General features: G+C 47.9%; 1 protein-coding gene across 2 annotated transcripts; it reads left to right on the top strand.

The window, feature by feature from the left end:
- On the top strand, positions 1-24,863 carry DCTD (dCMP deaminase). Of its 2 annotated transcripts, none has more exons than XM_026508557.4 (6): positions 1-92; positions 1,648-1,762; positions 2,150-2,285; positions 20,707-20,823; positions 22,169-22,265; positions 23,574-24,863. In XM_026508557.4, exons 2-6 carry the CDS (start codon positions 1,655-1,657, stop codon positions 23,650-23,652), a joined length of 537 nt encoding a protein of 178 aa, XP_026364342.1. In that variant the 5' UTR covers positions 1-92; positions 1,648-1,654; the 3' UTR covers positions 23,653-24,863. The 2 variants fall into 2 exon arrangements, with proteins under 2 accessions (XP_026364342.1, XP_044243519.1); XM_044387584.3 differs by lacking the exon at positions 1-92 and adding an exon at positions 144-248.
- The last annotated feature ends 2,509 nt before the right edge of the window (positions 24,864-27,372 follow it).

Genomic DNA, 27,372 nt, shown 5'->3' with positions numbered 1-27,372 from the left:
TTTCCCTGCGCGCGCGGCGGCGGGGCGGCGGCGGCGGCCTGCGAGCGTGGACCCGCAGCGGAGGACCAGCCGGGGGCCAGCCCTGCCGTGCGGTACGCGGCCTGCGCGCCCCGCGGCGCCGCGCGAGCGCTGGGCGCGGGGGTGCGGGACGCCCGGCCGGTGGCGGGGCTCAGGGCCGGGAAGCCCGAGGTTCCCCCCCTCCCGGGGAAACCTCCCTCGGGGCCAACGATGGCGAGCCGGAGGGCCGGGTACTTGAGACTTGCTCCCTCCAGGAAACCGAGGGCGGGTGGGACTGGAGGCTGAGACTGGCAGGCACTTCCTGCGCCCACGTGGGGGCTCGGGGTGCCTGGTTTCGCCCGGCTCGGACTCCGGCAGGGGTGCGGGCGGAGGAGCGTGGGTTCTGTCCCGGCAGGGTACCAGATGTGTCCCCCTGGAGCAGCGTCCCTCTTGTTGCTGCAGCTGGGTTTCGGGTCTCCAGTGAGCGTTAAAGCGACGTTGCAGTAATACCTTCCTTTCCCTCTCTTCCCCTCCCACCTGCTGTTTCGTGGGCACTTAACTGGCACCCTGCAGCATGGATGCTAACCCTTGAGCCGGCGGTGAACCAGTGCAGTCCAGCATCGCTTGGTGTTAGGAGGGCTTATAGGCTTCTTAGAATTTGGGCAACACAGTCCGTGGATAATCATGGTTCCCAGTAGCGACTTTTTCCCTGCGTCCCCGTCTGAGGCACTGCCGCGCTGCCCGGTTTAAGCCAAGGGCTAGAGGCTGAAACCCAAGTGCTGGGAAAGTCACATCTCCCTTCCACCCAGATGCTCAAGAAGGCTCAGCGATACATACTCAGATCTTCTGTTGCCCTCCTCCGTCGTGCTGTTTAGTTTCCCTTGAAAGGACCCCAGCCCTTACTGGAAGTTTCAGGGGCTCCCCCTGTCCTAGAACAGCTCGAGCCTGCCTGTGAGAGAGTGAAGACCACGTTACTAAAACTTTGCCTCAGTAATAACAGCACTTGACACTTTTCATTGTTTCTCCTTTGATTCAGTACTCAGAGTTGATAACTTCTGTTTTCATCTGGGGAAGCTAAGGGGGAAAGGGACAGATTACCTCGTTAGTATCAGAGCTGGGACAGCTCCAGGGGAATTTGACTGGCATGGATAATAATCCGGTGTGATTTAGGGGAGTCTCTGTAAGATGGGATGTTACTACCTTTGTTAGGACTGAGGCTTGAGTGAGATGATGTGTATAACCCTTCACAGTGTCTGAAAGATAGTAGATGGTCAATGAATGTTCTCCTTTCTCCCTCCCTCCCTCTTGTGTTGGCTCTATTTCCTAAGGGAGGGAGGTGATGGACAAGACCAACTTGTGGGGCAGGCATTTGTAGGAAATTGAAAAAAATCCTATGAGCAAGCAGTACATAGATGTAGTATTTGGGAACGTGAAACTCTACGTGCCAAATCCAAACTGCTGGAATAGTAACATAAATTTAATTTTTTTCTTAAGGCCAGACACTCTCTGAGGTCCCACAATCTATGATTTCTGACAGATAAATGTAACTGAAATTGTCTGACTTTGCAGATCCAAAGTGGACATGTGGTTGCGTTGACCTGGAAAGCAGGTGTACCGAAGTGCTTTTCTCAACCACTCTTTTCCTTCTAGACCCAGCATGAGTGAAGTTCCCTGCAAAAAACGTGATGACTATTTGGAATGGCCCGAGTATTTCATGGCAGTGGCCTTCTTATCAGCACAGAGAAGCAAAGATCCAAATTCACAGGTAAGTGAGTTTCCTAGGAGAGCGTTGGACACTCACAGACACAGAGATACCTGGAAATGAACAAATCACAGCAGGAAGACCCTCAGTGGATGCTTGGCAACTTAAAGGCAGAGGAAGTCTGTCTTTTGTGCTTTATCCCTGGGGGCTTCCGTTTTTCACATGCCACTGTTCACAGCTTCTTGGACCCCCTCTGGAGTTAGGGAGTCTGCTTTCTCTGGCTTGGGAGCTGCCACAGAAAGCAGGCGAGGGGATAGAGGGCTCTTCACACACCGCCGGAAGCCGCGTGCTCTCTTTGGGGCTCTGCAAGCTTCTGGTGTCGTGTACTGCCTGTCCAGGGGCAGACCAGCCATGTGAAGTCACCAAGCCTTTGGGCCCATTTCCCTGTAGGTTGGAGCCTGCATTGTGAATGCAGAAAACAAGATTGTTGGCATCGGGTATAACGGAATGCCGAACGGGTGCAGCGATGACCTATTGCCTTGGAGGAGGACGGCGGAGAGCAAGCTGGATACCAAATACCCTTACGGTAGGGCCTGATCTGTCTTTCCTTCTGCCTTAGTGGCTGAGCCTTGGTGGTGCTTAAGTAAGATAGCTGGTCAGAAAGTATCATCTCTGGACAAAAGAAAAATCCTTTAGACCTGCCTCAGATTCCTGCCCCTGACCTTTAATGGTTCAAAGAGAGTCTGTGAATGGAAAGCATCTTAGTGGTCGCACAGCCTGGTCCTGAGGTCCAGGGGTCCGCTGCCTGTGGTGGGCCTGCCGGGCTCTACAATCCCAGCGCATGGATGGCAGACTTCTCTGCCGAGGGCCCCAGCCCCTGGTGGGGTAGCGGGGGATGTGCCCGGTGACTCCAAGGATTGTTTCTTGGTTACCTGCAAGCAAAGCCAGCTAACCAAGGACTGGCCAGGGCTTTGCTCTGATGAGAAGCAGGGTTCATTCCGCCCCTCTGCCTACAGAGGACATCTCAAGCTCATCTCTGAGAAGTAGGAAATGACTGTGGGCTGTGATGTGGGAAACAAAGGCGGAAGAATTATGAAATTTCCTTACTATTTACAGCCCATTGGCAAGTCCTTGAAACAGGCAGAGTGACATTCCTCTCGGGACTCAACTGCCTCAATGTTAATACTTTGCTAAGGGCAAAAGGCAATCTTAGCCTGAGCGCCCCCCTCCCCCCAGGATCCTGTAAGTCTACTTTAACGTATAAAAATTCCTTTGGAAACTTCCTTTATCTCTAAACCCCCCAGATACATGTTGGCAATCATCCCCCAAGCATATGGCCCACCCATATGCATCTGAAGGGTCTCACGACTAAGGGTTTTTTAGACGGTAATAAATGACATTTTCCCAACAATAGCTAGGCCGCTCAAGGTCCTGGAAACCTTGCTTCCAAAATTCCTTGGAGACTGATGCTATCCCTAACCCCTTCCCAACTTGAGGAAATATAATGGGCCACTTCTTGTGACCCCGGTGCAGCTCTTTCTGCCCACGGGTCCTGTCCCCTTTTTGCACCTTTTGGCACCAAAGACCTCTCAAGAATTCTTTCTTGGTCGTCGGCTTCGAACCCTAACACCTTTCCTAACATTAAGCTGGACATCAGAAAATGGATGGTTCGCTGTCTTCTTCCTGTTCCGGGGGCTCTGTATTCCCAGGGCAGACGGTAGTCGGACCACAAGCCAGATGTGTGGAACTGAAAACCGTTGGCCTGGCCAGCTCTGGTGTTCCTCTTTGAATTGGGAAAGGGTGCTTCTTAGAATTTGTTGACTATCTCAGCCCCAAGAAGCACCACTTTCAGAGATTGGGAGAGACAAGCCACAGCCTCGCTTTAACTTTAATTCCCTGGCGAAGATGCAGCTAACGCGATAGCGGAGGTGAATGGGGCTGCACAGGCTGGTCGCTGATTTTTCATAATGTGAGGACCTGTGTTTCTGTCTGGAAGTGAACCGTCCGCCTCTGTTGGGAGTAAACTAGATGAAGGCCATCCAAATGGGAAAGATTGGGCCTTCAGGAAACGAGAGTCAAGGAGTGATGTAAGACCTTTCTCCTTTGTTGATTCTTCCATGGTAGGCTGGCCTCTGGGGTTTTCTCAAGAAGAATTCCAAGTCTACACTTAGCCAAGAATTTCTATATTTTTACTAATGTTCCTGGACCTTAATCATGTTAAATAAGCCCCTTGAATTTCTTTTTAAATTGTTTCAGGGCATCCGTTCTGTTTTCCAGAGAAAAAGAAAGAATGTTCCCGGAGGTGGGGAAGGAACTGAGGAATGAGGGCAGGGTGGCCGTGGGGGGTTGCAAAGCACTCTGGGTTTTCCCGGAATGAAACAGAGTTCAGTGATTAGGGGAATTTAATGGTCAGTTAGTTCTTAAAACTCCCCCGCTGGCAGGAGCAGGAAGGACCAAGTCCCAGACAGGGGAAGGTGGAACGTCTTCTCAGCCTTGGCGCTGTAGCCGAGTGCGGCTCCTGAAATGAGGAACGTGCTAACGTACTTAGGAACTTTCTGTCATCCTGATTGTGATTCTGTAAGCTTTCCATGGTAAGGAGGAAGGGAAATGATCCGTTGTTCGTAGGTACCTGGCGAAGCTCATTTTTCACAGTACGGTTCAGTGTCCCACGTAGAAACCGCGAGAGTGAAAAGGCTGATGTGTTCCAGGTCCGCAGGGAGACGTAGGGCAGCCCGGTGTTATCTCACCCCGTCCACCGTGAGGCCTTCGTCCTCTTGCTGAATGGAGGAGTTTGTAGGTGTCAGTCTGTCGCGCGGAGGCTTCTCGTAAAAGATGCCAGGGGTCGGACCGGCGTAGAGGGGTCCTCCTTGGTTCCTTAGCGGCTGCCCTGGCGGGACCTGTGCCTTCCTCTTCGTCGCTGTCAGCCCCGGGCAGACCGTGGCAGTGACCGAGAGGCCAGAGGCTTTGCCGCTCATGGGCAACCCCTGACTTCTTGGGACTCCGAAACCTCTCCAGGAGCTGATCGTGTTTGTTGTTAGACACTGGCTTTGCCCAGCTTGGAGGCAATACCTTACAGAGCTCCTTTCCAAAGGAATTAAAAACAAAAAAAACCCATGTAGGCATTCGTCCAACTTCACTGAGATATATATATACATACACGGAGTAGTGCCGAGTTTCAGGACACCGGTCTGTGCATTACAGTACAAAAGTACTCTCCGTACGCTACCTCTGGGTTCTCAAAGCTCTTGCCCTTGCTTATCAATTATTCATCTTACGTGTGGCTGTGCTAGAATGTAGACCGTTTTCTTTCACAAGGGTAGGCTTGTACTTTGATGTACCGACAGTATTCAATGCTTTTTAAAAGGCATTTAGTGTTAGTACCATCATAATCCATGTAAAGATGGGCTTTAAGTCTAAATAAGGATGACTAGCTATCAACTGTACACTCAGACTTGTTTTTTCAAGGGATTTCGGGCCACAGAGAAATACATGTTTGCATAGCTTTGGATGTAATAGAAATGTTTGGTGATAATTGGCCAAAATGCAAGTTCTTTTTTTTTTTTTTTTTTTTACTTCCATTTTAAGATTAAGTTAATTAGAAAAATCAGCTATAGTGTTTGGAATTGGGTTGGCTTAATTTTAACCCTTTCTTTCCTCCCTGACATTAATGGCAGCTGAGCTGCTGAGGAAGGACGGATGATGTGTTAATCCCTCTAAAGGAGCTTTGGGGATCGTCCAGACCAGCGATTTCTTTGTTCTTCTGAATATATGAGGACCCTCTTTTAAATGTCAGCAGCACTTGCAAGTCCCCTATATGATGCTAGTTAAACTCTTCCTATCTTTCTTTGAGGCATAATTGACATGTAACATTATATTAGATTTCAGGTGTACAGTGTAATGACTTGTTATTTGTATACATGGCAAAGTGATCACCATAAGAAGTGCAGTCAACGTCTATCACCTTACATCATTACGAAAAATTTTTCCATGTGCGATGAGAACTTTGAAGATCTGCTTTCCTAGCAACTTTCAAATATGCAATACAGCGTTCTTCACTGCAGTCACTGTGCTGTTGTCACATTCCCAAGGACTTACTGATTTTATACCTGGAAGTTTGTACCTTTTGACCCTGTTCCCTCATTTCATCCACTCCTGCCCCCCACCTCTGGCAACTACCAATCTGTTCTCTGCATCAGTGAGCTTTTTTTTTTTTTTTTTTTTTTTTTTTTTTAGATTCCAGACATATGTGAGATCATTAGCATCTTTTTTCTTTCCTTTCTTTTTTCTTTTTCTTTTTTTGTTTTTGAGAGAGAGAGACCCTGTGGCGGGGAGAGGGAGAGAGAGAATCTTAAGCGGGCTCCATGCCCGGCACGGAGCCCCACTCGAGGCTCGATCTCATGACACTGAGATCATGACCTGAGCCAAAATCAAGAGTCTGAGGCCTCACCGACTGAGCCACCCCAGGTGCCCCCACTAGCATCCTTTGAGTAAGACAATCCCTAGGTGACAAAAGGTACGTGGTAACGCTTTGCATGACTCTGAGCTTTATTAAACAGCATTTGTGTGTGTTTGGAGAAGGCGTACGATTCTCCCGCAGTCTATGGACCATGACTGGACTCCTTGCAGAGCCGTAGTAGTGCCTCAGAGTCTTGTGCCCACAGGGTCTAAGCCTGCCTGTTTCTTTTATGGATGGGAAAAGAAAGGCCCAGAAACATTAAGTATCCTTTGTAATGCCACGCAGGCAGGGAGACATCTCCTAACTCTGAGGTCAGTGCCCTCCACTACCCAGCTGTCTCTCTCGTGGGGCCCGGGGATTCGGCTCTTCTGAAAGATAGCTTAGGTCACAGCACGGTGGACCACCTGTTCTCTCCTTTGCACCATGCCCTTGAGCTCACAGAGGCTTAGGCGAAGTAACAGCCCGGAGCTCAGGGGCTCGCATGGTGGTGCCCTCACCTAGCATGAGGCAGAATGCACGGGGCTTGCTTTAGCACCTCTCCGAAGCGGAGCTTGGGAGCCGTGTTAAGTTTGGGTTTACCAACACCATATACAACTTAATTCTCCTTATTAATTCTGTAAGTTTAGAGTCGTTAGTCTTGATTGACACTTTGTGGAAAGGAGGGAAGCCAGAATACTTGTAACATAATAGGAAGATGGAGCTTTTTCCAGGCTGTGTCTCTGGAGAGGCATTTTTAAAGGGTGTTTTGGTTCTTCCAACCTTAGGATCAAAACTTCATGAAACTATTTGATTATAATGTAGTATTAATATGGAAAATGAAAATTCCGCCTGCCACAGAAACTGCTTTTTATCTCATTCTTTTCCTGAAAAATCCAAAAGATAGTATGATGTCAGTAACATTAAGTGGCAGGAAGAAGTCAGTGTTAAAAGTGACACTTTTTCACATGAGTGACAATTAAAAAACCGGGAAGCAGCAGATTGATCTAATTTAACCGTATGAAAAAGCTCTGGAAGATTTTTATTTTTAGGAGGGGGTGGTTGCTAAACCTGGGATGAAGTATTCAGCTGACATATTCAGTTCCTTTCTCTTTGTGAAACTCATTAGAATGAAGCACATTTAATCAAAATACCAATTTTATAAAATGGAGGTAAAAATACTCGTGGTAATTCAGATATCACACTTTCCTTGGGTTTCCATAAGGAATTTTGATGACATAGTTTACAGACCAGAGAGCCAGAGTGAAGTCAACATCCTTCATCTTGAGAGCCGTTGTTCAAAACTTCACGTTGTTTTAATCATGTTCCCTCCGCTCATCAAGCTCACCTGTGTTTTCTTGTCGTGCTGTGTCCTGTTGGTGAGGGATGGGTGGGTGACCATGCCTTTTTGCCTGGCCTCCTCTTCCATCCCAATCAGTCCAGAAGCCAGGATTGCTTTGCCTCCTGCCTCACACTTGTTCACCATGGAAGGACCTGGGTTCTGATGTCCCGAGAGGGGTTGGTAGCCACGCTCTGGATGCACCAGGCAGAAATGGGGATGTGGGACTCCTTCCAGGGTCAGTTCCTATTTCTGCAGGAGAACTCAAAAAGCGATATAATGCTTTCCAGTGCTGGAATTCATGAAGACCTTGTGCAGCCTGGCAGCTTCCAACAGCTTTGCCAGTGTGTGGTGGTGCTGCTTTAAATTTTACATTTAAATCTAATCTTTATTTTTTAGATTTAGCATATTGTTAAGCATGCATAGATGTCATTTTAGTGATTACTTAGCCATTTACCTTACCCCCTTGAACACTGACATTTTCCTGACTGCCACGCGTGTGATATATTTCTTTGGCATCCAAAAGGTTAGTCTTGAGAAACTAATTTATCAAAAAGTTAGGCGGCTGGTCCTTCTTAAGCTGTGACTTCTTCAAAACTTGTAAGAGCATCTTCGTAATTAAGATCAAATTTGTTCCTTCAGCCAGCTGAAGTTGAACGCCCTCCGGTTTTGTTAGGCAGATCCGTGGATTTGATGACTTGCCATTTCTTTTGCTCCAGAATTCTAATTTCACTTGCAGATTCCCACCATCCCTCCCTGCTCGGCCTCCTAGCAGTGGTGGCCCTGACAGGGTGCCTAAGGAGGACCTTTTGTACGAAATAATGAATATAATCAATGGGAAACCTTTGAGCGAGTTTACCCTGGAAAGAAAGAAAGTCGATTATTTTTATGAATCAAGGGACACACTCAGGTTTCGTTGTGTTTAGACGAACGTGGAAATACAACAGCGTACGTGTGAGGCTCCCCCTGGAAATGAACCAGCTTAATTTCAGGGTATTTTGTGTTCAGATAGAACTGTTTAGAAATAGTCTTAAGAATAAATCACGATTTGGGGGGGGTTAATTTATTTGATTTTTATCTATGTATTTTATTATTTTATTTTCTTCTTCTTATTTTTTAAGTAACCTCTACGCCCAATGTGGGGCTCGAACTCAAGACCCCTAGATCAAGAGTCACATGCTCCAGCAACCTAGCCAGCCAGGCGCCCTTTTACTATGTATTTTAGTCTGTAGATTCAGGGTTAACTTTTTTTGTAGAGCTATAGAGTATTGTTTCACTAGGAATAGCTACAAAGCATCCATAGATAGTAACAAGTTCTGAGAAAAGCGTATGTAGGAAAACCCAAAATGCTCATCTGTGGGGATCCAGCCTACTCATAAAAATACACACATTTGTCTGTGTTTTAAAAAGGGCCAGTTTACTTCATGGAAATTTGTAATAAAACCTTAATTAAATAATCCAAGGGTAACAATCTCCAAATTAATGAACAGGAAGTGAGCCGAAGTGTATCTCTGTGCTATCTCTCAAAATGAAAGGTTTGTTGAGAAACTTAATAGTGTCAATAAAATTTCAGGGTCACATTCAACCCATTTTAGGTTTTAAGTATGTGAGCACGTTAATTTTCTGAGTGCAAGTGGATATTCCCTGTGGTAAATAGAACTTTAATTTTTTAATGTCGGTAAGTCTTTGGCCTAGAACTTGGGGCTGCCACGCAGTGGGGGTGCACAGAGTAGCTGACAATGATGGGCTCCCTTCGTCTTTGTTCTGTTGATCTAGTCTAGATCTGTTGTTGCTGATTTGGGCTGAGCTGGTCTGAATTCAGCCTGAATGACTAAGGTCTTTTTTGCATTTTTTTTTCAACATTCAATATTTTCAGCATTTCAACATTAACTTCGTTAATATTGATATAAAAGTAGAATAACATATATTGTTTGCTCCTAGAAATATGCAGTGAAACTGGGTTTCTAGAGATTTATGCAGATATTTATATTGCTTTTACTTTTTAGGACCTTTTTTAATATTTGGATGAAATTTTATATATGTATGTCTCTATATACATATATATATATATATATATATATATATATATATATATATGTCTCTAACAAACATATTAGCTAAGAAAGCCTCCACCGTGCTTAAACATCAGTGACCAGATTCCAGAGGCAGAACCCCAGACAGGCTTCCGGAGCCTAGGGTCCAGGTGTGGTGTGTTTATATCCAGTGATTGCGGGCTTGTTAGCACGTAACTTGACATTTCCTTCTCAATATCTTTATGAAATAAATGATCACCGAGGAGTCCTTCAGTGCTAGAATTCTAAGGAAAAATTAATCAGTATAGCTTTGGTTTTTTTCGATTAGGGTGCCATTTCTCTGCTTACGGGCTGTGAAGGGGGTTCCAAAGCCATCCTGGGCGAAAGCTGCCGAGCTGTGAACAGCTGTTGGTGGCAGTGACACGGAGAGGATATGCATCAGTGTGTGTGGATGAATGAATAAGGAGAGAAGCAGGCTTTATGAGCTCCGTCCTTCCAGCCGTCGAAACCTACTCCAGTTCTAAGATGACTCCAAGTCGGACAGAGACAGAACGCACAGGCAGAAGGGAGCGGTCGAAGAGTTCAGGTTATCCCACAAACGTGGAGATTCGAAGACATTGGGTGAAAAGAGGTCAGAGGGTAGAAAAAGACCCCACGTTGAAGTCCAAGAAAATACCTGAGTAGAGGAGGCAGGTTTAGAACTCCATGACACAAGAGAGGATCCTAAGTCCAGATGGAGAGGAAGGACTTCAAAATCCTTTTGTGAATCAGTCAGTGTGACAACGTTTATTGAGACACGGGATCGGGAAATCCGTGATGAATGGAGAATATTGGTGAGAGCAAGGGAGTTAGAACGTGAGGGCTCGCACGCTCTTCCTCTGCTCACGCTCTCTGGAGGGTCGGTCCTAGCCAATTAGCAGAGGTGTAAATTTTATCTCTGTGCTTCTTCCAAATGATAGATGCCATAGTAAATTTAAAATATTGAATATGATAACTGAGCATGAATTTTTTAATTCTGCAATTAAAAGACTTTGTTCAAAATGCCATCAATTTTGAGTTTAGGTGAAAAAGGGAAGCAGAATTCCTCACTGTCGTCTTCCTTGTGCAAGTGAGTTACAACTCTTTAGGAATTGGAACAAATACTCATGAGTCACCTCTTCTTTTATGAATAATGAGTTGCCTGTTGGTGACAGGGGAGTTCTCGAGTCACTTGCTTCCTTTTTAAAAATCATGACTGTATTTTCTATCACAATACATTTTTCAGGGGACGTTCACCTGTGGTCGTTCATCACTCAGCATGTCCCATGCCAGGCACTCTGCAGTAGTAAATAAAACGTACAGGGTCTGTGTTTTCAGGGACTTTGCAGACTCACAGTGATGGAGGGAGACGGGAATGAAATAAACAGATGTTGTTGAATATTCCTTTCTGAGGAAGTGACTTTTAGGCTGAGAGCTGAAGGATTTGATGGGTTCCCAGAGGTCAAGATGGGCTAAGTCAGTGTTTGGGGATGGGAAGGACATTCCTTGCTGAGAGAGTGCTTGGTGAAAGCCTGGGGCAGGAAGGCGCTTGGAGCATTATGTGGGAGGGAAAGAATTTGGCCTGGGCTTTGCAGTGAAGGTCAAGGTGGGTGAAGGTCAAGGTCGGAGTCACCAGATGAGGTTTGGGGCCATGGGATAAGGAGTTTGGATTTACGAGATTAAGTTGGTGTGTGGGGGACGTGGGGATGGTTCGGGGCAAGAGCGGAAACAAGGATGCCAGCCCTGAAGTGACTGTGGCACGTGTGTCTCTCCGGGGACAAGTGGGGTGTCGGAGACAGAGAGGAACAGATGAATCTGGTGTATTTTGGAGGCAGTGTCAAGAGGGCTGGGTGATGGGGGCTCCTAGAGGGAGACTGATTGCCCCAGGCAGTTCCAGCCTGAGCACCTCGGTTTGGGGGAAGATGTGGACCCTGAAGTTTGAGGTGTCTGTGAAATCTCCCTGTAGAATGTCACATAGTCAGTTGGGTATGTGCGTGGGGACGGAGGTCTAGGCTGGAGACATCAGTGTGGGCATGTCTGGCATTCGGGTGACATTATGCCGTGGAAGCGGGTGAGGGGATGTAGGGAGAGGGTGCAAGGCTGGACCCTGGGCCGATCTCTGAGATCGGCCAGGCTTAGAGGTTGGGTGGAGCAGGTCGGGAAGGAGTGTGCCCTTGGGGACCTCGGAGTGCACCCTCGGGGACCTCGGAGTGCACTCTGCGAAGGAGCAGGAGCCGGCGGCCCCAGGGAAGGCTGCCAAGAGGTTTGAGTGGAGTAACAAATGTCCTCGGTGTTTCCCGACCTGGAGGTCATTACTGACGCTACCACGAGCAGCTGCGATGGAGTGGTGGCCTTGGAAGGCCAGCGGAGAGCCAGCTGAAGGAGGAACAGCAGTGAGGGGATGGGGACAGCGTGGAGAGGTGGCTTCGGGCTGTATGTGAAGACAGCAAGAGTAGGATTTCTATGTCTGCTCGAGACTGATGAATCCAGAAAGGGGAAAAAGAGGAGGGTCTGAGGGGATGGCCTCGCAGCACGTTCATTAGTGGTAGAAGAGGGCCGCTGGGTGGAGGGTGGGGGCAGCCGGCTGGGCTGCCGATGCGGAGGTCTGCGCAGTGGGGGGGGGGGGGGGAGGGGGGCAGGGGAGCCACTGCAGCCTCTGAGTGGAGGATGAGGTCAGGTTGCAGGCGCAGGGAGGGAGGAGGAGCGCGAGCGGGCTCAGGCCCGGGGGAGACAGGGAGGAGAGGGCCGTGCCGGGTGGAGAAGGCCTGCCGGAGTCCTGTCCTAGAAAAGTAGGGCAGGGCCACTGGCTCCTGTCTCATCTCCGAAGCCTGAGTTGGGCCGGGTAAACCCCATTTTCTGCACGAGGAAACGGGATCAGTGAGTTGCCTGAGGCGGGCCTTGCAGAGCTGGAATTAATTAGAGCACACACATCCTGACTCCTCGTCCAGTGCTCACTGCTCAGTCCCAGTTTACCCTTTGAAAGCTATTAACACGAGAGGGAGCTTGGAATCTTTACTGTGTGTATTTGCATTACAAAGCTGTCAAGCCGCGATTCGTGTTCTGTTTCTTTTTTTTTTTTTTTTTTTTTTTTTTTTTTTTTGTTTGTTTTAAGATTTTATTTATTTATTTGACAGAGACAGCCAGCGAGAGAGGGAACACAAGCAGGGGGAGTGGGAGAGGGAGAAGCAGACTCCCAGTGGAGGAGCCCGACGTGGGGCTCGATCCCATCACGCTGGGATCACGCCCTGAGCCGAAGGCAGACGCCCAACCGCTGTGCCACCCAGGCGCCCCTCGTGTTCTGTTTCTATTCATGTTTCTTGAGTACATTTTAGGCATCAAACATGTATTTCACGTGAACAGTAGGAAGGGAGTTGGGCATGGCTTCCCCATCGAGGAAATGCAGCATTTCCACACCCTCCTCCCTCTGACCTGATTGTGTGCCCTTAGCACATAGGGAAGCCATGTAATTAGAGTTCTGGGGGCTTTATTGTCAATAATGGAAACACCACAGTCAGAAATCTCTTTAGCCCTAAGCACTACCACTGGGGCTAAGTGGCTCCCCTGGGTGCCATGAGTTGCTGCCAGCAGGCTTCGCAAGAGGCAGTGAGGAATGGGGCAGGGGATGGGGACCAGGGTAAGAGGGAGAGAAAAAGAAATGGCTGCTCTCCCATCTCCGAGCCCGGGGCTGCCGGGTCTCAGGTGGGCAGCCCGGGCAGGAGAGCTTGGGGATCACGAGCATTCACCAGGTTGCCACTCTGTGCCGTGCTCTTCACGGACCTTAGTCACCAAAATGGATTTTTTTCTTTCCATTTCACAGGCTGGGAGAGTGAGGCTCCACAAGGGGGAGTAAGGCCTAGAATTAGCGGGTGGAGGAGGCAGGGCCTATGAGGAGTGGCCGAGGGGACACGCAGGGAGGCAGCGAGGGCCAGGCAGAGCCATCAGCTGGCACAGGACCCGGGTGCCTTTCGCCTAGCCCCAGGGCACGTTGGAGGAGTGGAGGTGGGAGGTTCCCCCCCATCCCCCCAGGTGGGGCGCCCTGGGATTTGGTGCTTCGCCCGGAGCCTGGAGGATTTGGCTGCCTTCTGAGTCAGTGACCCATCTCCGTCTTCCCGGCCCGGCCAGAATGCCTTTCTGCTGTCATTTTCTTCTGCTAGAGACCTCCTCTCTGGGCGCGGGGCGGGAACGGAACAGATTCCAGGCATTTTCCAGGTGTGGGGCTGGCTTCCTCTGTCTTAACTCTGTTACCTGTTTTTATTTTCACTTAGCGCTGTCATAATCACATCTCTCTGCTGGAATTGTGTGTCCCTCAAAGCCAGAAGGTTGTGAGGCCCGGTTACTTCCATGTTCCAGATGGAAAGACCACTAAGTGCATGGGGTGGGCCAGGGAGCAGTGGTGTATGGTTCTGAGCACGGGGCGTGGTAGGTGAGGCAGAAGTGCACCATGGCACCTGTCACCCTTCACCTGTCAGCCCGTTTCCTGCCTCTTCCCACTACTGGCCTTCTTCGGTGCCCCTTCCCTGGTACTTGTAGGCTTTTGCTCAGAGCTCAGGCATCTCCCACCTGGTGGGGCCTGAGCTGCTCAAGGCCTGGGCTCACTTGCTCCCGCAGCCCTGGGGCCCAGCCTTGTGAGCCCGCCGCCTGCGACCAGAACTCATCACTACCCGTCTTCGGGAAATGCCTACAGTTTAGAACTGTGTCCTCTCCCTGCTGCCGCCCAGTACAGAGGGACGCTCCTCTGGCTGGGGGTGGCAGAGCTCTGTTCTAGAAGCCCCAAGAGTGAGATATGCTTTGGAGCACGCCAGGAAGGGTCAGAGAGGAAGACTACGGGCAGGGGGGCCTTGGGGTGTTGGGGAGCAGAGGCTGCGCGTGGTCGACATGGTCCACGGGCCCGTGTGGCTGGGGTTGTCTTCAGGACGCGATGCAACTGCTGTTTCCAAGTTGTTTGTCCTTCCTCCCTCCCCCACCCTTAGCTCAAATCCTTGGAAAACTCTGATCCTGAGTCTGGTTGCTGCTTTACAGGTATGGAAACTTCACCAAGGGGAGATTTGAACTTTGACCTTCCCCGGGGGCTAAATTCTAGCGATGTTTGTTTTGGATTTCGGAGTAGCCGGAACAGTGAACAGTGGTCGCATTTGGGGTGGTACTCCAGGGGTGTGGTAGGTGGGCGGGGGCGGGGGGTTAAATGTCAAGGCTACGGTGTTATTAAATTATTGACTTGAAGGATAGGTACTTTGGAGGCCGGCAGTGATGTATGAGGCCCTGTCAGGATATCTTTCAATAATTAAGAAATAAGTAGTTGAAATTCCATTTTAGCTCCAGAAGCCCCCGTTCCCTAAATGGATCTGTTAGAGGAGCAAGTACATGCCCCGCCCTCAGTGGACTTTTCAAGTCTGTGGGGCTTCGAGCACAGGAAAGCGGGTGCCTGAGCCCCGACAGAGAGACGCACTGGGGGTGCAGTGACTCTGACAGCTAGAGGACCCCTGAAATAAAAGCACTTAGATCCCTATTTCAAGAGGTAATGATAAAAAGAAGTGGAATATCTTGTAAAAATTAACACAGAGTTATTTTTAAAAATGCACAGGGTCAACTTTGAACTCGGGTACCCCATGTCATGTCAGTTATTAACTGCAGGGTGAAACCTCCCACCTTTTCATTCTGGAAGGCCATGAGCAGATGCTTCTTGGTCCTTGAGTGCTGTCCTGTCCCTCTGGCTTGTCAGTGAGTGAACTGTCTGTGCTTTTCACATGGGTGCCCACACAGCCCGAGATCCTTCGAGGTCAGGGGCCGAGGCGCATGTCCCCGGAGACTTGCTGAGGAGTCTTGACTTCCCCAGAGACAGTCCAGCCTGGAGAGTGTTGGCAGAGAGCGGTGCAGGAACTGGCCGGGGCAACAGGTGCTCTAAGTGTGACCCTCTCAGCCGCCCCTCACGGAGCTGCCACGCCAGCTGCCCCCCATTTCAGGGCCCCCTTGGCAGAACACCCCTCAGGCCTGAGAAAGTCATTTTCTTCAGGTAAAATTCTGTACCACAAAAAATGGGGGAGTTTTAACCAACCCAGAGAGTTTCTTTAACCAGAAGAGAAGCTTAGTTTTCCTGACTCCAAATTTTGTCAGGCCCGGTATTTCCCATCCCGGCCCAGCAGCACACAGGAGGTGAGGGCAGAGCCACGCCATTACCACTCGATTATTTGTGCCGCAGTTGGCCTTTGTTTAGCATTATTTGGGTTTCGTTTTTTTTTAAGAAAAGCCTGTTTAAGTAACCTTAATAATAGTACTATCTAAAATAGATGCTGTCTTAGTCTTGTATCAAATGAGACGAAAGTCAAATCCATAAATGTCGAATCTCTTAAATCTAGCCAGGATGGAATATATCCTGTTAATTTGTCAAACTTCGGGAGAACCGCCTACCTGAGACAGTAAGGATTAATCAAGCCCTAGTAAGAGGGAATTTGAAATAACAGTTTTCTAATTATACGATCTCTTCTCAATGGTCCAAGGTTAATGCAGTTCTGAATTCTGACAGTTAGTAATAGAAAAGAAAAAAAAAAAAAGACCAAAGCATATGAAGTGTCTTATAATTACCTGAAGCAGAGGTTCTCCTTCTGGCAATCAAGAACTTTATAAGCACTGATCTGATATTTTCAGCATTTGATTCTTTTCCTTTTAAACAGTGGTGAGGATAATTGAAAGGTTTGGTGTCACTCTTGGCACTTATCAAACAGAACTTGTAGTATTTGGAGATTTCTTTTGCTTATTGCTTAGTCGTAGATGCAGAATTCTGGGGAGGTGCTTGGCAGATCTGTCCTTTTGGGGGACAATTTAGCTATCTTATGAATACTTCCTGGGGACTGTATGTTTGGGATACCCGGTCCTGTTCCTACTACAAGTGTAAAAGCTGCCCACCTGTCAAGGTCAGGAACAGAACCACTCCTCGTTGGTTGGTTTTTGCTCTCACATATTGGTAGCTCTTGTAATTCTTGCCGGGCGACACCATAAAAATGCTAGCACTAGAAAAAGATACACTTATTCCTTCACGTCTTGCTGTCAGATATCTATGGAGTATTTATCATAGTGAGAAAAGTCACAGAGAAGCCTGAGACCATCCAAAGCAAAGGCCCGAGGAGAAGATAGGACACTGGGTTTTACTAAATCATTCTGCTCTCTGAGAATCTACAAATGCATGAATACTTGGTGGCTACAGGAGAAAAATGGAAGAGGAGGATGGAACCTGGGAAGATGCCCCGAAAGGCGAGAAAAAGAAAAGGACCCACAGAAAAGTAGGGGACTCCACAGGGTCTGGTGCCTGAGGGGGTTTCGGGGGAGAGCTGTCATTAATTGAGGGCCTGGCAGCAGGCGAATCCAGAGACTGCAACCAGAGAGGCACTGGGGTTGGGTGAAGGTAAGGCCATGCAGGGGGGTATGTGGGAGCTGGCTCGTACCAGCTCACCTGAGCAGACCCTGCATTTCTCTTCCCAATTCTCGGTCATGCCGGGACCCTGAAATTGGCCATGTGGGAGTAGCCACACCACTGAGATCAGCAGATTCTACAAATCAGGGCCTCTTTTTCCCCCCGGTGGTTGTAAATATTAATAACATTATTACAGAAATCAACAGGTTGCCATAGTTACATACTTTCTTAAAAAAGATTTATTTATTTATTTATTTATTTTGAGAGAGAGAGAGGGAGAGAGAGCACGCACGCAGGGAGGGGCAGAGGGAGAAGGAGAGGGTGTCTTAAGCAGACCCCATGCTGAGCGTGAGCCCAACACGGGGCTGGATCCCACGACCCTGAGATCATGACCTGAGCCAAAACCAAGAGTCGGAGGCTTAACCAACTGAGCCACCCAGGCGCCCCCATAGTTACACACTTTTTACATGGCATTTACATGGCAACCCGGCAAACATAGTTCACACCTGAAACACACACACACCTCAGACAGTGTTTAAGAACGGGACTTAACCTTTGCCATGTGGGACGCATTCCGATCTCTTCTGTTTTCATCCATTTCATTAAAAAGGGACAAAAGCTGTTTGTAACTCACTGAACTGATTTCTTGACCTGCAGTTTGAAAAGTATTGGTTTAGCGAAATCTAGAGGTTGTATCTGCGTGATGAAGTCAAGAGATGATTATTTAAAAAATAAGTTAGTCTTGCAGTTGTAGGCAGGACAATTTCATCTCGAAAGGAAGAAGAAAAGAGATCTGAAATGCTCACAAGACGGCCTCTGAGAGTGGAGACCAGGGACACGCAGAATGAAGAGAACTTGAGTCAGGAGGAGCTCGTGCCTCCAGGGGGGCTGGGCCAAGGCTGCCTCTTGCCCTTGGCCGTAGGAGAGAAGGCTCATGATTTGCTGTTAAGAGCCTGTCTTAGGGGCGCCTGGGTGGCTCAGACCTTAAGCGTCTGCCTTTGGCTTAGGGCGTGATCCCGGCGTTCTGGGATCGAGCCCCACATCAGACTCCTCTGCTGGGAGCCTGCTTCTTCCTCTCCCACTCCCCCTGCTTGTGTTCCCTCTCTCGCTGGCTGTCTCTCTCTCTGTCAAATAAATAAATAAAATATTTATTGTCTTGGAGAAGATCCACTGTTCTAGAGGAAGGAGGGAGGAAACTGGACACACAATAGGAAAAAGCTAGAAATTAGATTATTTGGTATTTCAAAACTCACTTTTATGTAGTTAGCTGGAAATGGGCTTTCTCAGAGTCTCTTCTTCCCGCCCACCCGAAGGACAGGCCTTGTTGAGGGTCACAAGGCTTCAAGCGGCAACTGGGCCTTGAATACACTATTTGTTAATTAATTGAATTTAAATAAAAAAATTAAGATCAAAAGGAAAAACTTAAAACTTAAAAAAAAGTAGAGTCTCCTGTGTGCCCGACACTCAGTTGTTCATACAGCCCAGTAGACCTCATGTTTCTAAAAAGAAGCTTTGTATTTTTCTTCTTGTGATTTTGTAGCTAAGAGAAAGGAATTCTGTTGATGACCCCAGGTATTACTTCTATCAACCACCCTTTATACAGAGATGTGGGATGCAGCCCAAGAGAATCTGTTTCACGTGGTAGTTTTCATTAATGAATCCAGACCATACAATATTCAATTTTATCCCAGACTGCCTCAGATGAATCAGAGGAAGACAGTTGCAGTCAATGTGACCGTTTTTTTGGAGATTCAAAAGAGAAGACGGTATTAACCGTGTCTCTGAACAGACTCAGGTCTGTAGTTCTGAAGATTAATGCCAACACTATCCAAAAATATTTATTAGATGAGAAAGCATCTTCTTGATATTTGAATTTAAGAGGACTTTCTGTATCCTCCGTGTCACCATCAGTAATTGGAATCTGCGTCTCCTCCTTTATTCATTCAGTAAATATTTTAACACCCATTCTGTTCATGGCACGCATTAGACTGGGGGGGGGGGGAGTTACAAAGAACCTGGAAGACCGGTCTCTGCCCTCAAGGGGGAAATAAAAGAAACAATTACATCTAATTGTTTTTAATACCAAGCTTGGGAACATCTTGGTCACTAGGGAAGTAGACAGGGCTGAAGGGGCCTCTGTGAGGCCAACATCCTCAAGGCCACTGAGCCAGGGAGCCTTTCTTCTCTCTTTCCTGTCGTCCCCGGGAGAGTGGCACAGGTCCCTCTGTGGCCTGCCAGCAGGGATTATTCTCTGATGGGCTGTGATCTTAATAAAGGGTCATTGACTAAGTGAGTACGTCAGGGCTAAAATGCCCAAGAGCTATGAGTTTAGGCTACTCTTCCTTAAGGTTTCCATGCTTCCAGAAGAAGGTGTTCAGTGCAGAAGGTTGGTGAGTTGGAGAGGGTAGGGGCGGGGGTCCCCTCGAGGGCCCCCATGTGCATAATTCCGGCAGTTTTGTATGATTTGGACCATGGCCAGATTGTCATTAATTTGTTCCACAAACATTTCCTTTAGCACTCGTGTGCTCAGTGTGTGTTAGGTCTCCTAGGAGCTACCAGAGGATTCCGCAACGCTGTGTTTCTGTGATGCATCTGCACGTTAGAAGCAGGGGGGAATCTCTTAATCCCAGGCCACACCCCAGATGAGTGCAGACAGGTTTGCAAATCACTGCCCCATGGACATGACACTAGAGTTTCAGCAGCGCGCCCAGAAACTCAAGTAACAGCATAAGAGAGCAATAGGGGGACCTCCCGGCGCAGGTAGGGGAGTCTAAACTCCATCCGAGCTGTGAGGAGTGTTTCCTTGAGAGGAGGCGCGCCCTGGTAGGTTCGGTGGTGCGACACCTGCCCAACGCCTGGGGAGACGGCTGGGCTTACAGGTTGCAGGAGAGGAGAAGAGGGTGCCCCCTTTAACTCGGAATCCAGGCAGGTCTGCGAATGACCTCGCAGCACTCTTCGGGGATCCGTGGTGGAATGGGCCGTGACAGCAAGAACTTGACTTTTCATTAAGCGGACGAAGGTTTTTCTTAACGTAAGATAACCACTGGTTACCTGCCAACAGCCTTCGCATGTGGGCCGAGAGCCGAGAGGCGAAGGAAATCCCTCGGGATGGAAGTGCCCAGCGTCACTTCTTGATTCCCTTGCTCTTCAACGGCACCCTGCCCTCTTCGCGGTCACAGCAAATATCCCTGCGTGTGCATATCAGCACACAAATGAGCCATTTTATGCGCTCGGTCCCATACCCCAGGGTCTCGTGGAGCCATGAGCTCTTACTGTGCTTAGGGTGGGTGAGGATACTTGACCTTGGCCTCTCCTGGCTGCTCGAGGTGCTTACAGACCGCAGACTGCCACAGCGAACGGTTTTGCGGCTACTCGCCAACCTGTCAGACCACATGGCCCTCGTTTGGTGTTCTCGGGACTTCCCGTTTCTCATCAGTGTTTAAGAAATCGAGTCTGTTGGGGCGCCTGGGTGGCTCAGTCGTTAAGCGTCTGCCTTCAGCTCAGGGCGTGATCCCAGCGTTCTGGGATCGAGCCCCACATCAGGCTCCTCCGCTATGAGCCTGCTTCTTCCTCTCCCACTCCCCCTGCTGTGTTCCCTCTCTCGCTGGCTGTCTCTATCTCTCTGTCAAATAAATAAATAAAATCTTAAAAAAAAAAAAAAGAAATTGAGTCTATTATGTATGTTTTTTCAGAGGGGCGAGTGCAATGCTTTAGCAGCGTTGGTAAATTCCTTGTGAGTGGCGATGTAAGTCTTTCTTTCCTTCTCTTTCGAACCCACAGTGTGCCATGCCGAGCTGAACGCCATCATGAACAAAAACTCAGCCGACGTGAAAGGCTGCACCATGTATGTCGCCTTGTTCCCGTGTAATGAATGTGCGAAGCTCATCATCCAGGCCGGTAGGAGCCGGGCCCGTTCCGTGGGTCACGTTTGCGTTGCTGCCTGCCCGTCAGCAGCTCAGCGCACAAGTGCTTGATCTGAAACTGCTGTTGTTTCCATCTACAGTAATCGCACTATCAGCTTTGCAAGATATGTCCTGTTTTGTTTTTTGAACGGTGCCAGGTATTCGAAGACTAATTGCATCCTCTGTGATTCTTAGCATGTTTTTAATTTAGTTCGCAACTTCTTAAACTGCAAGCTGCCAACAAACAGCCCAGGCATTGCATATAATTACTGCCAATTTACTGTTCTCTGACATGTCGTGCACAGATTCGGGGGAGGGAGAGAAACGAACTTCTGTCAGAAGCAAGGTCAGCTGGGAGTCTCTCTATGAAATTTTAATTTGTATTAATATATGGTAGATGTTTTAGGACCTAAACATATCTTTGCATATAAATGTCATCAGACTCAAATGGTACCGCTGTAAGTTTTCCTTACATTACAGTTACCATAAATCTGCACCATTGTATTCTGAATATTTCACCTTTTTCATACTGTCACATCTGAGATTCAGCTACACTTTGTCTCCATAAAACTCTCAGCTTGAGATTTAAAGACTTATCATGTCAGCCAGATGTGTGGTTTAAAGGGGCTGTTTATCATGAGCCCATGGGTCTCTGAGGAGAAGAGGTCCGGGGGTATCGGAATCAGAGGCCAGCCCCTGGTAAAGAATGTCGTGGGCTCCCACCCTGGCGGTGCGTGACCCCCCGGCAGGGTCAGCCATTGCGTAGCCCCTTCGGAGGCTGGTGGAGGAGCAGGGCTGTCTCAAGTGCCCCCCAGACTCTTGGCCCTCCCGTCAGCACCGCCCTGGGGGACAGGGAAAGAAAATGGATCTGCTCTCAGTGGGGTGGGCTGGAATCAGTTCTTGGGGCCGGAATCAGTTCTTGGAGCCATTTTCGGAAGCATGGTGGCACTTACGTCGGATTTTTGCCAGCGCTTTCCACTTCTCCCGCCCCCATCAGCCTCTTGTGTTAAGACCAGTTTCCTTGTGAATAAAGAAATTTGATTGCCTGCAGTAAAGAAAATTTGTTAATCGGATCAAGGCTTGACTACTTGACATGTTTTCACTTTGCATTTGTTAAAAAAAAATCCATAAAGACTGGAGGGCATATTAAATATAATCCATCGTCTGCTGTATTGGAACGCGGCAGAAATGTAATTTCAGTCCGTGGACATTGTGGGCGAGCACGCTGGGGAAAAGTGATTCATCACGGACGCCGCGGGGCTCCGTCGGGCCCTGCGCGTCTGCCGCAGTAGCTGTGCGTGTATACACTAATGGGGCTCCTTCTCTCGTTGCCTTTGAAGGGATAAAAGAAGTTATTTTCATATCTGATAAATACCACGATAGTGATGAGATGACGGCCGCGAGGCGCCTGTTTGATATGGCTGGGGTGGCCTTCAGGTAAGCGGGAAGAGCTTGGGGAGAAGGTCGTGGGAGGCTGAATGAAGACACCTGTTTGACCTTGGCTGACGTTTAATTTCTGCTTGTGATCCTGACTCCACACTTGGAAGCGTCTTTTTAAATGCGATGCACTGAGGATCTCAAGGTGATGGTGGGGGTGTGTTTTTAACAGCAGTGACAGAAGTAGCTGAAGTCAGTCTTGACCGATGATACTGCACTTAAGTGTTGGTAGCTTTCCGGGGCTTGGACTACATTACTCTGGTGGCGAGAAACGGTAAAATTCCCAAGTTTTGTAATACGGACATTAAACCTTTGTAAATTTTGCAAATATAACCACTCTGGCATCGAAAATTTAGGATGAAAGTAACCTGCTGGGTTGAAACACCAGGAATTCTTTTGACAGCAACATTTTAAATTGAGATTTGAAGTCGTTTCGACTTTTATGGTTATCTTTGCGAGGCAAAGATTGGGGGTATGTTCCACGTGCAGGTAAGTTCAAGCGTCTCGATTCATGGTGGAAACTTCTTTGGGGACTGAAAGCTTTCAAAGCAGTTCCTTTACAGCATTTGTGGTCAGCAGTGAGGTTCTGTAATTAGGAACTTACCTCCCCCTTGTGCTCCCCAGTGGGGACAGAGGTTATACGTAATGAAATGAATCTCTTGAACTGTTGAGCCTTATGAGACTTTAAATCCAGGTTATTTACATAATAATAATAATTAGATATTAACCGTTTAACGATTAGTCCCCAAATATTTTCCTTCGAACTGCTGCAGAAGGTACACTAATGAGTAAAAATATACGGTGGGTTTATTTTACATCTGCATTTTTAGAACGTGACTTTAAAAATGACTCCTCACTAAAGCTAGTTGTTTTGTTTTATTTTGTTTTTTGCTTTGTGTACAAGAGGCAAAAGAAGATTTACTCTTTTTTGCTTTCGAGCGATTCCAAGTTGGCTGCAGAAATTTCCTAGGAAGGAAGATAAATCTGTTGGGAAAACTAGTAATCGGGTGTCATGTTGTGCGGCTAACTTGTTAGAAATCCTTTGACTCCCTGATAATTCATGAACTCAGCTAGCTGGAGAACAGACAGACCGAGCCACCCCGTGCATCTTGTTTCCATCTTAGTCTTTTCTGCTTCGTGTTCCTCTCGGTGTGGTGCACTGTAATTGGCTCCTATAGAGAGACGATATCAAGCGAATCCCGGGAAATTTTTTCCTCCCCACAGAAAATGTAGGTTAAGCCAAAGTAAACAAATGGCTTTAACTACTCGCTGGATAATATCTTGATATATTTTGTTTCTTATGTTTAGGAAATTCACACCAAAGTGCAGCAAGATTGTCATTGACTTTGATTCAATTAACAGCAAACCGAGCCAGAAGCTTCAGTGAGTCACATCTCATTAAATCTCCAGAAGATTGGGATTATCCTCTTCTAAGAAGCTGCTAGCGCCTTTCATCTTGAAGTTACACATAACTTTTTAATAGCCAGGACAGCAAGAGGAGACATCTGAAGACTGGAAAGCCTCAAATCTTCCCGACTGTCTCTCTTGTCACACGGAATCTGCATCTGTTTAAACTATTGATTTAGGGTTTAAAATCGAGGAGCCTATAGATGGCCTGTCGTGCAGGGCTGGCGTGGGGGGCCTCCCCCTTTGTCTCCTGGTTTGCGGGGATGCTGGACAGCTGCTCCTCACTGCCACGGGTGCTGGAAGGCCAAATAACTAATTGTTGTTGTGTGCCTGGCAGAAGGAACAGACACACTGACTCAAACATCTGGCCCAAATGAAGCATAACGTGTAGCGCCCTTGGGGAAAGAAAAAAATAGGGCCCCCATGACAGGAGCTAATGCAGATGTACTGGCTTTAGGGCATCGAGGGAGATGGCCACCCACCCACCCCAAAATCCTAGACAGGATGGCACAGCTGTCCTGAGGAATCATGAGCACAGCTCAGCCCGGGGCACCTCCTCGGCTTCTGCTGTCCTGCTGCCCACGGGTTTGGGGCATTCTGTCTCCGGGGTGGGGACCCCTGCAGGTTCGTGTCCCATGCGGAGCTCTTATGTTACTCTCTCTGAGGAACGAGTTGTTCCCAGAGGAGACAGCCTGTCCCCTCGGCGCCCCCAAGAGCACGGCTGCCGGGGCGGCAGGGTCGTGTGGGCAGAGGTGGCCCGCGCACCTGCGTCCTCTGCCACGTGGAAGAGTCACTGCTCCTCCGCGCGCCAACACGTTCATGTCCGAGGCTGCGCTACGACCGGGGGTCCATTGATTCCCACCCTGTAAGTGAAATGTGAGGGAATTCAGCTGCCTCGGGCTGGTTTATTCCAGATCTACTGGTAACGGGAGCTCACCTTCCCAATCGCTGCGGCTCAGGGATGCGGTTGGGTGCGCCTCGTCTTTAATCTCCTTTAATTTTTATTAAACATGCTCAGTAGCTTTGTTGAGAAAATGGGTTCTTTATCCTAAAGATTATTACCGTTCTGAAGTGCTCTTATGTTTTCATGGGTTTTATTTTGTCTCTGAGGTTTTGTACTCCGTATTCTAGGGCGTTTTGTAATTTGGCTCCTCACCAATATTATTAAAATCTTATTAAAATCTACCACACGAAGTATGTTCGTTTTTGTATTTTCATCGTATGCTTAACTCTCCGTTTCTGTCATTTCTGTATTGTCTGTGAAACACATCACATATGTTTTCATGCTCAGAGAGCGGTTTGAGGGACAGGTGCCGGGTGCTTTCCCCGGGGTTGAGGGGTGACGCGTCTTTATGGACCGGGTGGAAGGTGTTAAGGATGCCTCAGGTGCGGGCCACCTGATGGGTCATCTCGGCCCTCCGGTGATCCCCAGGCTTCCCCCTCCCGTGACACTTCTGTCACCTTGTTCTCTTTCTAAATCTTTTTTCTTTCTCTCTTTTCTCCCCACAACCACTTGCCCCCAGCTCTAAAATGCATAAAACAAAAAGTATGTAGAAGAAAGAAATCCGTAAAGATACTTAAAGATAGAAAATATATTAGATTTTTATGTGGCTGCACATTATGAGTCATGAGTCCTGTTAGCAAGGAGTGTGTAATTTTTATGTCACGTTCGTAAATACGTCTAGGGGCTAATAAGCCAGTAGTGCGTCTAATTTATTTCATGTTGGTACTCTCTTACATTTTGTCCCATTGGTTACATGGAATTTTAGCGGGGAGAAAAAGGTTATTTTTTTCCCTGTTGGGAGGAGTTTAACAAGGAAGATCCTTACTAAGAAGGAAGTACATCCACGGCCAGGCTGTGGTTGGGTTGTTTATGGGGTGGTGCCCCTCTCAGTGTGCGTATATAAGGCTTCCACACACACAACGGTTGCTGAACTTGATTTCCTGGTGATGGGAGTGTAAGTAATTATGTCTCGGTGTCTGGTATCACTACAGGAGTGGTGGGATCTTCCTGTCCAGAGAATTCTGCAGATGTCCGTGTTCCAGTTAATAGAGGTTTGCTTTGACCTATTGCCTTTGGGAAAAGCATTCCAGAAAGAGGGAGTTTTGAGCAGTCTTCTGCCTTGCAGGCACTACCAGATAATTGTGGCAAAGGAAGACTATCTTAGAGAGCAGTGTTGCTACCTGTCACGGCTAATAAATGACAATAAGGAAACCATCTTTCACTGAACTGTTGGCAGGAGAACTACATTTAAAAGGCAAAATTTGTGAGTGAAATGATGGGAGCTCCATTTCCCTGACACATCTTATGCTTTCCTTCTTCTTCTTCTTTTTTTTTAAGATTTGTCCTTAAAGACTTCTGAAGCCCAACAAGACCCACGGATTAGCCATCTTTTCCTAAATTACAAATGAAGGAAATAAAGGAACAAGCGTATAAAGAAAAATTGAGAAGAGCTTGAATAAAAATGTAGGCTTGGACGACCAGTGATCTAAATTTCCCGTGGGCCAGGTGTAATTTCTCTCTTCCAATGTCCATATCTACCTGAGGATTAAAAATATTTAGGTCAGGGGTGCCTGGGTGGCACAGCGGTTAAGCGTCTGCCTTCGGCTCAGGGCGTGATCCCGGCGTTCTGGGATCGAGCCCCACATCAGGCTCCTCCGCTATGAGCCTGCTTCTTCCTCTCCCACTCCCCCTGCTTGTGTTCCCTCTCTCGCTGGCTGTCTCTATCTCTGTCAAATAAATAAATAAAATCTTAAAAAAAAAAAATTTAGGCCAAAGAATGGCTTGTTGCAGAAGGGCCCAAGGGTGCAGAGGACGTAGTTCTCCTATTTGTGACATTGGTAACAAGTTTTAATATTCATAGTTCAGTTGTTTCTGTTTTTTAAAGTACGACCACCTAAAAAATGGCGGTCTCAGCAAGTCATGGGCCAGGGAGCCTTGCCGGTGACTCAGTGGGAGGACTGGAGCTCCAGGCACCAGGCCCCCTGCTGAGTAGAATTACAGCTCACCATTGGCGGAGGCAGGCACAACATCCCTGGGCCCAGGACTTTTTGGGTGCAGGATCACATTCACAGGAAAAAGCTTGTCACGTTTAGACCAATTGCTGGGTGCCCACGAATTCTGAAAAGACCTAGAGGCAGCCCAGTTTTTCCTTCCCGACTCTTGTAGGGGTCTCAGGCCATTTCCCCACGACAGTATGTGCATCTCCGAACAGTTATTGAATGTCTCCTGCGCATCACGTGCATTCTCCGGTGGTTCCTAGGTTTTGGCTGGAGACGACCTCGATGGCTAGGTAATAGAATGGTTGTTTCATGAAGCTCAACTTGGCCAACTTTTTTTTTTTTTTGTCTGATAACCGGATTCATCATTACTTTCTGACTTAACCAAAATGGTACCTCTGGAAGAAAATAGTATTTGGGCTCATTTGTATTTTGAGTAATAAAGTAGTTCTACACCCTGACCCACGAAAGACTATTCTGATTAGAAATTAAGAGTTGATATAGGGGGTAAATCCTTAAGCAGTGATTGAAAAAAAAATCTATCTCCTAAACAAGTTTTCTCATCAACGTGTCCTTAATTACCACTGACCCTGTTACCAGATGGTAACTTCCATATTGAGAGATTTCTGATAATGAGCGTTAGAATTGACATTTTCTACACCTTGTAACCATATACATAATCTGAAGAATACAGAAATGT

This window comes from Ursus arctos, unplaced genomic scaffold, assembly GCF_023065955.2.
Source record: "Ursus arctos isolate Adak ecotype North America unplaced genomic scaffold, UrsArc2.0 scaffold_27, whole genome shotgun sequence".
NCBI lineage: Eukaryota > Metazoa > Chordata > Mammalia > Carnivora > Ursidae > Ursus > Ursus arctos.
Note: the sequence above shows the minus strand (reverse complement) of the source record. Positions and strands in the feature narration are given on the sequence as shown.